Here is a 15445-nt window from a genome sequence, read left to right on the forward strand (position 1 = left end):
CAGATTATAAACAGAAAGGTTTCCATTTCAGGCACGCATAAGAACTCTCATTAACAATGAAATGAAAGTCCCATTAAACCCTGCATGGCTTTCCTATCCCTAGGTGACCAACCCACTGAGATGATCCCTTTGGTGGTGTCTTCACAGGGTGTGGGAATTTGTTCACCAAAGTTCTCCATCTGATTCCCCAGGGTCAGCATCCCTAGCTCCCCAGGCCAGCTGGAACCCAGAGTCTTAGTTCAGAGAAGCTGTGTGGTTGCCAAGTCAGGCCAAACCCTGCGGTGCTTGTGAGGAACCAGCTGCAGCTTCAGTGTTTACATTGGTCCCAATGTCTACCAGCGTCTCTAAAGACACCTGGTCCTTTCAAATGCTGACTCTCCCACATACTAACCGAGGGCCTTGGGCAAATCACTTGAACTCTCCGATCTTCACTTGCCTATTCCATGAAGAGGGGATAATAACAGGGTTGTTGTGAAGACAGAATTCAACAGTTTTCACAAAGCACGTGCCTAACTGAGCAAACGGTCAGTAAATGTTAGCTATTCGCATTAATACTGAGCAGATTAAGACCATCATCTTTTTAAGTATTTCAGCTTTTCAGTTTAAACAAAGAATAACCTATCATCAGAAATTGATGGAAAGTTAGAAAATTCTACATTTCAGAGAGGTGTCACCTAAATTTTTAAATATATATATAATTACATCTTTTTTTCTTTTAGGCCAATTGTATCTGAGAGAAATGAACTTCTCATTCAGTTCTTATCAGACTTAAGTTTAACTGCAGATGGATTTATCGGTCACTACAAATTCAGGCCAAAGAAATTGCCGGCAACTACAGCACCACCTGTTACCACCACCTTTCCTGTGACTACAAGTAAGTTTTTCTTGTTTGAAGTTTGTACACAAACTTGAGGAGTATAAGAAAAATTCTTCTGAAGTAGAAAAAAAATATTAAATAAGAGGAAAATACTTGAGACTAAAATAAGTTAAATAAGATGACAACTTATGGAAGAGAATAATATGATTCCATGAATTAAAGAAAAGTGTAAGGTGTAAGAATGCTTCTAAGCTAATAATTTTAAAATGTTACCTAAGAAGATTATGGTCACTTAAAAATGCTAGGAACCCTGTTTTGGCACAGATCATTACAAGCCTACTTTTTATTTCTTGGCACTTATAAAATTATGTGTTTTTTTTATTACGTAGAACTGTAGTGTTTTAGGTTAAAGTTTCAGGGCCCTGATACCTGCCTGTTTTCACATCTGCCAGTATTTGGACTTTTTTGGGATGGGGTATGCTCCAAAATGTGTCATACGAAATGTATTATTTTTTCAAATTGGAGTAAATCAAACAAAAATATTTGAGGTATTATAGAAGCCAGTCGGGAAACTCTGGTATTATCTAAGAAATGGAGGGGCAAGTGTGGGTCCCTGTATCTTGTCTCTGTACCCTGTCAGCTCCACCCACCAGGATTTCAGGCCTGAGATTTCAAAATCTAAATCCAGGGAGGAGAAAAAAAGTGGGAAGGAAGGATCTAAGGTTAAGATATGAAATAGGCTGAGATAAACCCAGCTTTACTGCCCACCATTTTCTGCAGGTACCCTGAGCAGGGCTGTCCTGAGTACAGGCACTTCTAGAAGGGCTGACTTTTCTGAGCACTCCACAGTGTGCCACCTTGTGGCCTGCAGGTGTACTGCCGCACGTTACAGCAATATTTCTCCAGCCTATCTCAGTGGACCCTGGTGTCCTATTCTTTCCAGTGAATTATCTGTCTGCATTCATGTGGTTCCCTAGCTTTTATCTTGTGGTTCCCCAGCTTTTATCTCCAGTCCTAAACTTTCTCTGAAATTGCAAACATGAATTTGTAAATTTTCTCCTAGAGTTTTGCAACTGCTAGACATTTAAATTAAAACATATCAAATGTAACTCATTTCTATCACATTATTTTCCGTCTTAATTCTGCTTCTCCACCTGTTTTCCCAAGCATGGTCCACAGCAACTGTAGCCACACTCTTAGGGTCCCCTTCCTCTGTCTTAATTCCCCACTGAATGCCCCATACACACACACACACACACACACACACACATACACACACACACACACAGAGCAGACTGTGTCCTTCTCCCACTTAAATTGTCTACACCTGTGCCATCCAATACAGTGGCCACTGTTGAACACTTGAAATGTGACAAGTGCTACTAAAGATCTGAATTTTAATTTAATTAAAATTTAAAAGCCTCCGTGGCCAGTGGCTACCATATTGGACGGCACAAGGGCCAAACCCCTTCGCACTTTGTACCTAGCCTCTCTTGCTAGGTTCATCTTTAGGCCCTACCACCTCACTCCTGATGCTCTGAGTAGTTGGGGTTTTATCCTAAGTGCAGGGGAAGCTGTTGGTGGATTTAAGGAAAGTTCAGGATTAGATTCACACTTTACGAAGATCACTCTGTGAGGCCCCAGTGAGCTGAATGGACTGTAGGGGTCAGGAGGGTCAGCATGTTCTTGGGGTTGTCCAGGGGAACTGCACCAGACAGAAATACAGAGACGGTCAAGAGACACTGACAGTTCTGCAGGCCAGAGACCTTGGGAGATATTGACAGGGCTCAGCGGTTAATTGGACTAGGGCAATCCAGAAGCATGCCGCCCGGGTCCCTGGCTTGCACAACTCAGAGGAACAATGTTACCATTCATAGAAGTAGAGTCATAGGTTGAGGGGTAGATTCATAAGTTAAGCTGTGCCCTTGTGGGGTTAGAGGTGTCTGTGAGACAAGCAAATGGAGCCGTTATGTAGACAGTAAGATCTACGGGCCTCCAGGCCAGAAGAGAGATTTAAGCAAGAGATTTAAATTTGAGTCTTCAACATGGTTGACCCCATGGTGCAGAATGCGATTGCCTAGGGAGAGGTTACGGGGGAAAGGAGAAGAAGGGCTGGAATTAAATCTCTAGAAACTCCAGGTCTTTAAAGAGGGTGGATCTGCTGGCAGAGAAGAATGAAAAAAGCAGCTAAGGGGCGGCGGCGGACGTGGGGGGAACCCAGGTGTCTTGGGGGCTGGGGAAGAGAGTGTTTTGAGAAGGGGGTAGTCAGAAGAGCCAAGTGTTGATGAGGCTTCAAACAACGTCAGGACTAAAATGTTACCATGTGATTTCATGACGTGGAGGCTACTGGACACCCTGGCAAGGGTTATGAGTGGAGCTGTGCAGGCAGAAGCCAGATGGGGGTGAGGGGCGTGTGGAGCAAGGCGAGGAAACTAAGTCCAGCAACTCAGTGCACAGGTTCAAGCCTAAGGGAGGGTGTGAACGTGGTAAAGCCAATGGGCAGTAGCCGGCACAGCAGGAGAACAGAAGGGCAGAGTGAAGGAATAAACTGTAGAGGAAATTTCCACAAAGATGAGCGGGTCTGGCCTTCGGAGGACGCACAGAAGGACAGACCTTAGACCAGACGTGGGCAGCCTCCTCTCTCAGGGTAGGAAAGAAGAGAGGGGGCCAGATAAAGACAGCTCGGAGGTCTGGTGGGGCTTCGAGGACATTTTCTTCTATCATCTCTGTTTTCCCCAGAAAATAGGCAAAGTCACCCGCTGAGAATGAGACGGAAGGGAGGCGGGAGCCCCGGGGGGTTGGGAGAATCCGAAAAACAGCTGTGGAAATTGGAGACAGCTTGTCACTTGGACGAGGGTCCATTTGTGTCCTCAGCTGTCTACGTGCGGGCACAGAAGGAGAAGCAGAGGCTGCTTCAGGCTTCCTAAGGGTTGGAGGGCAGAGGGGAAAGGGAGTTTAACATAGTGTCAGGGAAGTGAGATAACAGACCATGGAAATTAAGTGGAGTAGCTAAGGAAGTAGAGATGGGCCAGGATGGTGCAGTGGGAAGAATGCGAGGGGTCAATGTGTTGAACCTCTAAAGACAGAAAGCAAGTACTCGTGAGAGTCTGAGAGTAACTAAATAAGCTTGAAGGAGAAGAGGCTACACTGGCTGACAGGGTGTCCACACTTGGGAGATTGGTGATGAGACTTCAGCAGGAGGACATGGAAGCCTGGGACTGAGGGGCGGAGACGGAGCAGAGGGAACGTCTCTGGGAAGGATGGGGCCGTGGCGGCGCCGAGAGGGATCGTCCCCGAGGAGGGAGGACCCACCGGCATGGCCGCGGGAGCACATGGAGAGGAGGGCTGAGAACCAGGTGCCGTGCTGGGGAGTGCAGGGCAGCAGAGAGGACGGGAGCATGGCGAGGGTCAGGGTGGGACAGCTGATGGCTGAAAGGCAAGAGAGCGGGGATGTTCCGAAGGGAGAGAAGGGGCCGTGTGGGACACCCACCCAACCTCCAGACTAGCATTCCGAGGCCGAGAAGGAGCTGGTTTCCAGTGGCCCACGTGAAAAGATGCTCTTTCATCAGACAGGGAGAACCACTAACGCCACTACCTTTTGACTCAGTGAATGAGGTAAATTCAGGTCCCCAACTCCTAGAACAATAGTCCCTCTAAATGCTTTCTGAGCTCTTTCTCCATATATATGCTATTGTGTTTATTTTACCATTAAACTGTGTGTATTTTAACATTAAATTGTATATATTTTAATACTATAATCCACTTTGGATCCTTTTTGGAGTTAAGTAGGGGTACACATTAAGAGTAAACTCACAGGGAGGAGATATGGGGATATATGTATATGTATAGCTGATTCACTTTGTTATAAAGCAGAAAGTAACACACCATTGTAAAGCAATTATACTCCAGTAAAGATGTAAAAAAAAAAAGAGTAACTTCACAGAAAAGTTAGCAGAACATATCAGCAGGGCAATATTACAGCTGTAAATTCTTACCCACCAAGTAGTGTCCTGTGACAGCTTTGTTTGGTTCTTCCTAGCATGTTGCCACATATAAGTGAATCATTAGGAAATATTTTGGAAACATTTTTAATGAGGATTATTTTCATTTCATTTCATTTCGTTTCCTCATAGTACAGTTTCTCAACCTTGGCACTATTTACATTTTTGGCCAGATCATTCTTTGCTGTTGGGGGCTGTCCTGTTCACTGTAGGATGTCTAGCAGCATCCCTGGTTATATACCCACTAGATGCCAGTGGCATCCCCTAGCTGTGACCACCAAAAATATTTCCAGGCATTACCAAATGTCACCTAGTGGGCAAAATCACCCCTGACTGAGAACCACTGTGGTTATCTGTTTAGTTGTACTTTCAAATTTGTCTACTTCTCAGTTCTTAAGATCCTTCTAGGCAATGAATAATCCTTACTAATAATCCTTACAGGCTCAAAATAAATGTTTAGTGATTGGTTGCATCTAATTACGGCTATAACACACCTTACCACATGAGCAGTGTTCCCAGAAACCTGTACTGCTCCCATTTGGGCGACTGTGTATTTCAGATGCACCAATAAAGCACCCTCCACCCTCAGAGGGAGACCCATAGGATTCCTTTCGGAAAATGAGGAGTTAACCTACATCTCCTGTGTTCATATTTGTTGTACTGGGTTTTTCTAAGCAGGGCACATGAGACTGTATCTATTTTTAGTTACAGCATTAGTTATATATAAAGGAAGAAGAGAATAGGGCTAAATTTGGGTTATCTTTGATCTCAGGTTTAAAACTCAGCAGAGGGTATTGAGTTACCCTGAAGAAATTAGAGCAGGAGTTGGTAGCATGAAGAGTCGCCTTTGCATGCTTTTTAATTATTTCATTGCAATGACAGATTGGTGGCTCAGGGAAATATATGGGAATTTTAAATTGGTAGATTCAGATCTAAACACCAATTATACTTGAATTCACTTTCCTGAATCTTATGTCTTTCTTCTCTGAATGAAGGTTTAAAACCCACCGTGGCCCTGTGTCAGCAGAAGTGTAGACGGTCGGGGACTCTGGAAAGCAATTATTGCTTGAGTAACTTTGGTAAGAAATAAAACCCAGCCTTTCCTCTTTAATCAGAAACCTGAAACCGCATGCTTAATCTCAAAGGAACTGCCGTGAATGTGATGGTAAAGGGTCAGTTACACTCTTCATTTACCCAAGAAAATATTTTCTTACACACTAGGGTATGTTGACTTGTGCCTTTTGAAGTGTTAGATTTCACACCTGAGAAAAATTCATGTACAGAAAATATACAGTTTCCACGTAAACTTAATAATTTGACTCCTGGTACGTGATACTACCGCTCTGTGTCTTCTGGCTGGCTCCGTATTCCTGAAAAAACCGGTATCCCTTTTTTCTCACATAGTTTTCACACACTGAGTATTTTTTCACATATCTGTAATTCAACTGAAGTTAATTAGAAACATGTCCAAGCTGGCCTCTCTCCGAAGAAATTCAAGTATTTCCTCTGTAGTGTCCTTCCAAAGTACTAAATTCAAACTTGGAAATCTGAAATCCATTTGGAAACTCTTATAAACTGGAACCTGAGGAGATATTACCTAATGACTTAGAATTTCTAAGAGTTTCTTCCAATTAAAAAAAAATTGCACTTTCTGTGAAAACCACTTAAGAGCAAAAGATCCCAAGTTTAATTATGTTGGTTATGTTTAAAAGGAACATCGAAGAGAAGTCTTATCAGGAAAAGAAAGTTGGTACAGCCTTTAAATAGGTTACCCAGAACAAAGGGCCTCCCAGATGAGGCTTTGCTTGCTTTTTCTTATGCCTTCAAGTGGTAACTGCAGCCCAGGCGGACTATGTTGCAGAGAAGGTATGAAGGCACTAAAGAATCTAGGGCCCTAAATCTAACTGGAGTTTGCAGCAGAAATTCAAATAATGGCATGAAAATGAAAACCAGTAGCACGAGGTGTCATTGCTCCCACACCCAGTGTCGTCTTCTGTAGGAGATGCTTAAGGAAATCTCCCTTCCTGTCCTCAGAGCCACCTGATTTCACTCGGCTACTGACTGACGTTTTGCAGTAAGCACTCATGACCGAAAGTCGAAGTAAGGCATGAGAAGAATTCTGATGTTATGAGCTTTGCATACCACATAAGCAGTGTGTTCTCACTTTATCCTGAAAGGGTCATATCAGCCAAGTCCAAAGCTCGATCTATTCCACTGTGACTCACTTCCATGGCAAAATGACCCAATACTATCACCAGTGGCCCATTGGTTTCCTACCAGCATTGGTAACACTCCTTTAGGGGCAGGTTTTGATTGTCACAATAACTGCCGGGTGCTACTGGTTTTCTGGGTAGAGACAGGATTCATCAGAAAGTCATTCAGTGCAAGTCCTGCCTCACCTGGAATGTCCACTGCCCACCCCCCCCTCCAGAATGCCAAAAGCACGCCTTTGAGAAACACAGCATCTTTCTTTCTGTGGGTCAGAAGTGAGACTCTTCTCTGAGTGTCACATAGTAAAAAGAGAGAGTGACATAATGAAAAGCAACTGAATTTTGCTAGAGTTTTGTGTTTTTTTTTTAAGCGAGAAAATGTCTTAAGCTATACCTCAGTTCTATACTTTGACTTGTTAAATGCGTTAAACAGGATGGATAAAAAAGAGAATGTGAAAGACCCAGAAAAACACAGATATTCAGTGATCATTAGAGGGAGATGGGGATCTATGGATGAATCACAGTTCAAGGAGAGAGCACCTGATATCCACTGAGAGAAGACAAATAAGGGATCCCAACCTGCTGCTTCTAATTCTCTTTAGTTTCCTCCAGCACCTGCAATTGGTCAGTTGCTGTAGAAGCCCGGGAGAAGGCTTCAGGGAGTGGATATTTGTAAGACCGATTTTTCATTTAATAAATACGTGTTTTATAAAAAAAAGTTCAAGGAGAGAGGCCCGCTAAAGAGAGGAACCAGGGGGAGACACAGAAAGGTAGGCGCTCACCCACACAGATACAAGGACTCAGATCTTCGTGGCTCAAACCCCCATCATGCAGCCTCTTAGTATGGTGTTACCTCTAAAGGTACAAGGTCCTGTTGAGTATTCACAGGTAGAGGCGCATGAGCCCATCCCTTATTTGGTAACTGATCCATACGTTGGATAAAACATTGGAACGAGTCCTCATCTCAGCAACTGACTGCAATTTGGCAGATGTTTTGGTTTTCCTACTCAGTGTCAACACCTAACAGCTGCGGTAACATAACAGCTTCACGACTCCTTTTCTTCAACCTGAATTTTGGTGACAAATGTACAGAATCAAATTCAATGGCTCTATTAGGACCTTCTTTCTTACATTAAAATGTTTCCCATCTGACACTTAGAGAAATGTACAATTACGTTCAGTTCTGCTAACACTTGCCTTCACTGTCCCATTATTTCAAAAACGCTTTCTTTTGCAGTCTTGGCCGGCACTGTTATCACCACCATCCCTCGAGGTGGGAGTCTGCACGCCACGGTCTCAATCATCAACATCTATAAAGAGGGAAATCTGGCAATTCAGCAGGCCGGCAAGAACATGAGTGCCAAGGTCGTCGTGGTCTGCAAGCAGTGCCCACTCCTCAGAAGAGGTGAGTCAGAGGAAAACTTCAGTCGTTCTTCCAGGGGAGCTCAGGAGCAGAGAAGGGGATGGGAGAGCCTCTCTGAGAAAATCATGGATCTTTCCATGCCATGGCTGGTCTAGGGAAGTAAAGTCAGGGCTAATGTATTGCCCACTTGTGGTTTCGAAGGAGGGCCTTTGGAGTCGGCCAGAATTGGGCTCCAGTCCCAGTTCCGGTCACTTGTGGAAGAAGACGAGATAATGGAAATGATCAATGAGTCCAAGAAACGTCTGAAGTTGGATCAATAGGGAACAGACAGAGAAGGAGCACATCAGGAGAAAGAGATTTTGAATTATTGCACTTAAGTTGCCACTACTGTGTGTAGAGGAAGATATCCATCAAGGAACAGGAAATTCAGAGCTGGAGTTCAGAAGAGAGAGGTATCTATGGGCTAGAATGAAAGATTTGGGATTCATTTGTAGATATAGGATTATTAAATCTATAGATGGGGATGAGTTTATTAAGAAATTTTGGAAAAAGAAAAGCTACTTCTGAGCCAAAGGTACATGATTTTTTTAAAAAAACAGGTTCTTTAACTTATAAAAGTAATGTATGCTCTATGTTTTTTTTTTTTTGTGGTACGCGGGCCTCTCACTGTTGTGGCCTCTCCCGTTGCGGAGCACAGGCTCCGGACGCGCAGGCTCAGCGGCCATGGCTCACGGGCCCAGCCGCTGCGCGGCATGTGGGATCCTCCTGGACCAGGGCACGAACCCATGTCCCGTGCATCGGCAGGCGGACTCCCAACCCCTGCACCACCAGGGAAGCCCCTGCTCTATGGTTTTTAAAAAGTTTAAATAAGTAGAGAAGGATATAAAATAAAAAGTGAAGCCCTTTCCCTTTCACCAGAGGCACAATGAACAGCTCCTTCCACAAAGTTCTATCCATATAAAGCCTGCACATACACACGTAGAGAGAGGGATCATGCTACACATGTTCTACTGAAACTTTTCCCCCACGTGATGTACATGTGGACAGCTTTCCATCAACAGCACGTATAGATCTCTTTTTCGGCATGGCAATAATGCCTGGCATTCCACTGTGTGCTCTGCCATGATTTCTCTGTCCAATATCAGCTCATTCCTTTCCTCAGTCTTGTTACACACCTCTACTACAAGTGAAACCAACCAAACCTCTGCCACACACACACAGAAATATAGCATATCCACTTCAAGAAAGCTTTACTATGAATTCAGATTGTTGAGAAAAGTCAGAAGGTGAGCAGCCTCACATTGACTCTTTGGAGGGAATAGCAAAGACTCTGTAGAAGGTAACACTTCTTTCCGGAACTGCCCGGAACAGCAAATAATGCACATCTAGACACAGTCAAATCTCGATGCTAGCAGTCCAGGCTTTCGGTGGCATCTACCTGCTCATCCTACCAAGCCTTCACAGGCTCAAGACCACTATGATGCCAGTGTAGGCCCACAGAGGAAGGCCTATGCAAGAGAAAAAGAAACACATATTCCTCTTATGACACACGGGGGAGAGGGAGAATAAAGGGGGTGGTAAGACACACTTCCTTTATGACATTTTTCTGAAGCAGTATAAATCTTCAGAGTTGAATCCTACGTAGCTCAGCTTGGGCCCCAGTCTAGGCCTACGTTAGCCAGAAACACTGATATATAAAAAATAGTATAACAGAATAAAGTACTTTTTAGTACTTATCTTTTTGCAAGGGACTATAAGAATGGAAAGAAGTATATGATCCAACCATGCCCTCAAAAAACTTACATAGTATAAATGTTGGAGATGTTAATAAAAAGTCCAAGACAACAACAACAGAAGACGATGGATCATTAGCTGCCAAATGCCTGGGGAGATCCAGAAGCCTTGTGACACCAAGAGAGGCCATCTGAAGCCCCTTGAGGAAGGAGAGCCTTTCACAGAAACAGTGTACTGTTCATAGCAGACACTCAGTAAATACATCAGACCTTCCGCAGAGCTGGACATGACCGGATCGAATCATTCCATCCACTTTCCTAGTGTTAGCAGAGCTGGAACATGCTATTCAGTTACATTTAGATTTTTTCCCAATGAGAATCTTAAACCAGATTTTATCCTAGATAGGATAAATGTCTAATTATACCATTTACAGAGCATTTACCTAGAGGTGAGTTATAGTCGAAGTTGTTTCAAACCAACACACAGAGAGAAAAAAATTAATCTTATATTCTCTTTTAGGTCTAAACTACATTATTATGGGCCAAGTGGGTGAAGACGGGAGAGGCAAAATCATGCCCAACAGCTTTATCATGATGTTCAAGACCAAGAATCAGAAGCTCCTGGACGCCTTGAAGAACAAGCAATGTTAACAGTGAACTGTGTCCATTTAAGCTGCATTCTGTCACTGCCTTTGAAGGATCTATTTTTTTCTCAGTAGGTAAAGAAAATTTATAACCAGAAATATTGAGCATTCAGAGAGATTTACTCTTCACATGATGTAGGTAGGAGAGCTCCGGTGTCACTGATGGAAGTTCTGTTGCCTGCACAGAAGAGAGCCGATTGGAAACCTGCAGACTTAGTGAGGTGATAAGAAACTAAATGTATCAAGCGTTGACAGTTTGGAAGCAGTTTATTTATACATCTCTGTAAAAGGATATTTTAGAAATGAGCTGTGTGAAGATGTAAAAAAGAGATTTTATATGTGCAATATTTATAGTGATATTTGTTTTACCTTCAAGCATTTGCTCTGAGTTGTTATATTCTTCTCTTGCATTTTTAAAATCAGTGCTTAATAAAATATTTTTAAATGATTATATAACAGCCATTAGACTTGCTTTTATAGAAAGTGGGACACTGTAAAAAGAATATTCCCTGCTATTTACACATAAGGTTGTCCTTGTATCAGTTTATACTTTGCTAAAAGAACATTCCAAGAACCGCAGGGACTAGATGGACTCAGTAATGTAAACAGACTATAATTCTTCTCTGCAGAACCAGAGAATGTTAGAGCTAGAATCGGGTCCCTCAAGAATCTCATTCAGGTCCTTCATTTTGTGATAGAAATGGAAGCTCAGGTATATTTAGTGACTTGTGCAGAGCACACATCTCCCAAGAGACAGAACAGGCAATCTAGCTCAATTTATATAACTAGACTAAAAAGTTAAAAGCCAAAGATTATCAGACTGGATTAGAAAAACAAAATACAACAATATACTATTTGAAAGAGACACCTAAAGCATAAGGACACAAAGAAGTTGAAAAGAAAAGGATAGAAGAACATAAATATATCAGGCAAATATTAACCAAAACAAGACTGAAGTGGCTTTATTCATATTAGGGAAAAAAATAGACTTTAAGGTATTCCTCAAGATGAAGAGGGTTACAAGGAGATATAACAATTCTAAAATTTGCATGCAGCTAATAACATGCAAAGATATATAACTAAAATATATATTTTATCCTTCAATATAATATAGGCTTCAAAATATATAAGTCTGGCATAGTAAAAATGAAAATTGACAAGTTCACCATCATAGTGGGAGATTTTAACACACTTCTCATAGTAATTGGCAGATTTAAAAGAAACAAAAAAAGATATAATTTTTTTAAATAACATCTTCATTGGAGTATAATTGCTTTACAATGGTGTGTTAGTTTCTGCTTTATAACAAAGTGAATCAGCTATGCATATACATATATCCCCATATCTCTTCCCTCTTGCGTCTCTCTCCCTCCCACCCTCCCCATCCCACCCCTCTAGGTAGTCACAAAGCACCGAGCTGAAAAGATATAGATTTGAACCACACAGTTAGCTAGATTTACCTGATGGACATAAAACAGAACCAAAAGCTCTTTTTTCTTTTTCCATGCCACGTGGCTTGTGGGATCTTAATTTCCCGACCAGGGATCAAACCTGGGCCCTTGTCAGTGAGAGCTCAGAGTCCTAACCACTGGACCGCCAGGGAATTCCCCAAAAGCTCATTTTTAATCTCAGTATGGAACAACTTCAAAACTTGACCACTTACTGCACCATGAAACAAATCCCATTTAAAGAACTAGTGTCCCACAGACATCCTTTTCCAGCAACAATGAATAATTAGAAATTAATAGCACAAAGTACACAATAATTAAAAAAATAAGAAAAAAAACCCTGATGTTGGAAATTGAGAAATGTACTTTTCAGTAACTCGTGATCAAAAGGAAACTGTCATGGAAAATAGAAAATATTAAAAACTGAACAATAATAGAAACACTGAATTTTAAAATGTGTGGAATGCAATTTATAACCTTAAATGTTTATATTCTAAAAGGGTGAAAAATATTTTATGACTGATACAAATTATGGAGGTTAGTAAAAGAACAACAGAATACACTTCTAAAAACTGGAGGAAATAAGCATACAAGCAGAAATTGAGTAAAATAGAATCATAGAGACAACAAAATAAAAAATTGGTTCTCTCAAATGACTCATATAATTGACAAAACCGACAAGATTAAGCAAGAAAAAACGTTAAAAAGGACAAGAAAATGATTTAGGCATGAAAAGGGACCTTAAAACAGATGTTAACGCACTCTCAAAAAGCAGTTAAGAGGATATTATGAGCCATTTATGTCAGAAGATTTGGAAACTTACACGAAGTGGACAAATTCATGGCCAGGGGGTGAGGACTTATCACTTGGACTCAAATAGAAATAGAATACCTAAATAGTCTTATAATCATTAAAGAAATTCAATCCTTTTTTTTTTTTTTGGCGGTACGCGGGCCTTTCATTGTTGTGGCCTCTCCGGTTGCGGAGCACAGCCTCCGGACGCGCAGGCTCAGCGGCCATGGCTCACGGGCCCGGGCACGTGGGATCTTCCCAGACCGGGGCAGAAACCCGTGTCCCCTGCATCGGACTCCCAACCACTGCGCCACCAGGGAAGCCCAGAAATTCAATCCTAATTTCAAAACTTTCTTCAGATAAAACCCCAGGTCCAGACAGTTTTACTTAGAAGGTCTACCAACATCTAAGGGACAAACACAGCCAATCTAACATATACTATTCCAGAGTACAAAGAAGTAACACTCAGCAATTCTTTTTATGACAGTAATATAATCTTAACATCAAAACTTCAGCAGACAACAGGATCTAAAACCACTAGTCTGATTTTACTTCTGAACACAGGTGCAAAAACCCTAAACTAAATATTATCCCCAAAAATCCTGCAAACCAACCAAATAGGTGACAATCAAGTTGAGTTTATCCCAGAAATACTTGATTAATTTAACATTAGAAAATCAACGATCACACTTCACTGCATTAATAGAACGGCAATGCCAACTAGGGAGTCTTAGGAGCAGCTAAACATCCAGACTTAACAGTATCACAGGCCTCCCTTGGTACCAATATCCTCAGAAAGATACTGTATAGCACAGGGACCAGAGCTTAATGACACAATGTCACACTTTCTTCTCCGGGAGTCTTTGTAGCCATCTGGCAGCAGCTCATACCAGCTATCCATGAGCTGTTTTCTTTGCCTCCCTAGATAAAGTCTCAGATGCCAGGAGACAAGATTCATGCCAGATGGATGTAGACACCCCAGTTTAAAGCTCGCATCTCCACAGAAGCCAGTTATCTCTTGTAACAACTCCATAAGCCCAGCTCCCAGACGCCTCATAGATGACACACCTGTTTATGAGTTATACACTCAGGAAAGCCCAGAGCTCTGGCTCCCCTATCGGGTATTTATAGTTCGCTTATACTGGATTGGATTCCTCCCAATCCAAAGCAATTTACCAATCAGGGATCATTTTTACCAGAAACAAGTTTGTCTAGAAACATAGTTGACATACTGTATTATCAGATTACTAGGTAAACTAAACTAGAGTTAAGCAAAGATCATCTTTTAATGGGGAAAGGTTCTGTTAAGCCCTATTCACAGTAGATTAAAGAAGAAAACTCATTTGATCTTAGTAATGCAGAAGTACTTGATATAATTCAACATTTACTCATGACAAAAATAAACCCTGAGCAAACTATGAGTAGAAGGGAACTTCCTTAAGTTGAGAAGAAAACTTGCAGCAAATCTTATATTTAATGGTAAAGTATTGAAAGCATTTCCTTTAAGATCAGTGATAAGACAGGAATGCTTGAAATCATATTTCTATTAAAAATTGTACTGGAGGGTCTGGTCAGTGTAGTAAGTTAAGAAAAAGAAAAAATGATATTGGAAGAAACAAGACTATTATGCAAAGATGATATGATTATCCAAATAGAAAACCTGAAGCAACATGCAGGTGATTAGAATTAATAGTTTCACAAGTTTGTCTCTTAGCCCTAGCCCAAAACAAGATATAAATATTATTTTATAATTTATAATTAAGCATCGTGAGTTAAGTACATGAGGCTCATTATTCACACGCTAACAGCCTCTTTTTAACATAGAAACTATGGGGGTATACATGGATGTACAGAATTAGGGATTCAGATGGGGCAGCTCTGGGACATACATAGAAGTTTTTCTGAGGGATTTTAAAGTTATTATGTAAAATTCTGACTTTGTTTTTGTAATTTGCTTCTTCCCTAAGTCAACAATTAGGTTTAAAAAGGCTAAAATTTAATAAGATATAAATTTGAAACAGTATCTTTTGCTTGAAGGATGTCCCTGTGGCATTCTGATACCAACATTAAGTTAGATTTAAACAGTGAGGGTTTTTTTTAACATCCGTATTGGAGTATAATTGCTTTACAATGGTGTGTTAGTTTCTGCTTTAAACAGTGAGTTTTGAAGTATAGAAACCTATAAAGAAAAATTACAAGCTTAATGTACAACTTTATAAAGCTGATTAGAATCACATCAGATTGGAAGAGTGAGGGGGAAGAGGGTGGAAGAGTAAGACGCGGAGATCACCTTCCTCCCCACAGATACACCAGAAATACATCTACACGTGGAACAATTCCTACAGAACACCTACTGAACGCTGGCAGAAGACCTCAGACCTCCCAAAAGGCAAGAAACTCCCCACGTACCTGGGTAGGGCAAAAGAAAAAAGAATAA

The 15445-nt window shown here is 41.5% G+C and overlaps 1 protein-coding gene across 1 annotated transcript in view; it reads left to right on the forward strand.

Moving 5' to 3' along the window:
- Positions 1 to 12144, forward strand: part of PCOLCE2 (procollagen C-endopeptidase enhancer 2) — a 72390-nt gene extending 60246 nt beyond the window's left edge. Inside the window, exons 6-9 of the mRNA XM_022582681.3 lie at positions 720 to 874; positions 5814 to 5897; positions 8266 to 8433; positions 10645 to 12144. Coding sequence (XP_022438389.1) covers positions 720 to 874; positions 5814 to 5897; positions 8266 to 8433; positions 10645 to 10775 — 538 coding nt within the window. The 3' untranslated portion in view covers positions 10776 to 12144. The remainder of the gene's footprint in view (positions 1 to 719; positions 875 to 5813; positions 5898 to 8265; positions 8434 to 10644) is intronic.
- Positions 12145 to 15445: the final 3301 nt, after the last annotated feature.

This window comes from Delphinapterus leucas, chromosome 4 (assembly GCF_059928025.1).
Source record: "Delphinapterus leucas isolate spDelLeu-1000000601 "Yukka" chromosome 4, BTC_Dleu_Yukka2, whole genome shotgun sequence".
Lineage (NCBI taxonomy): Eukaryota > Metazoa > Chordata > Mammalia > Artiodactyla > Monodontidae > Delphinapterus > Delphinapterus leucas.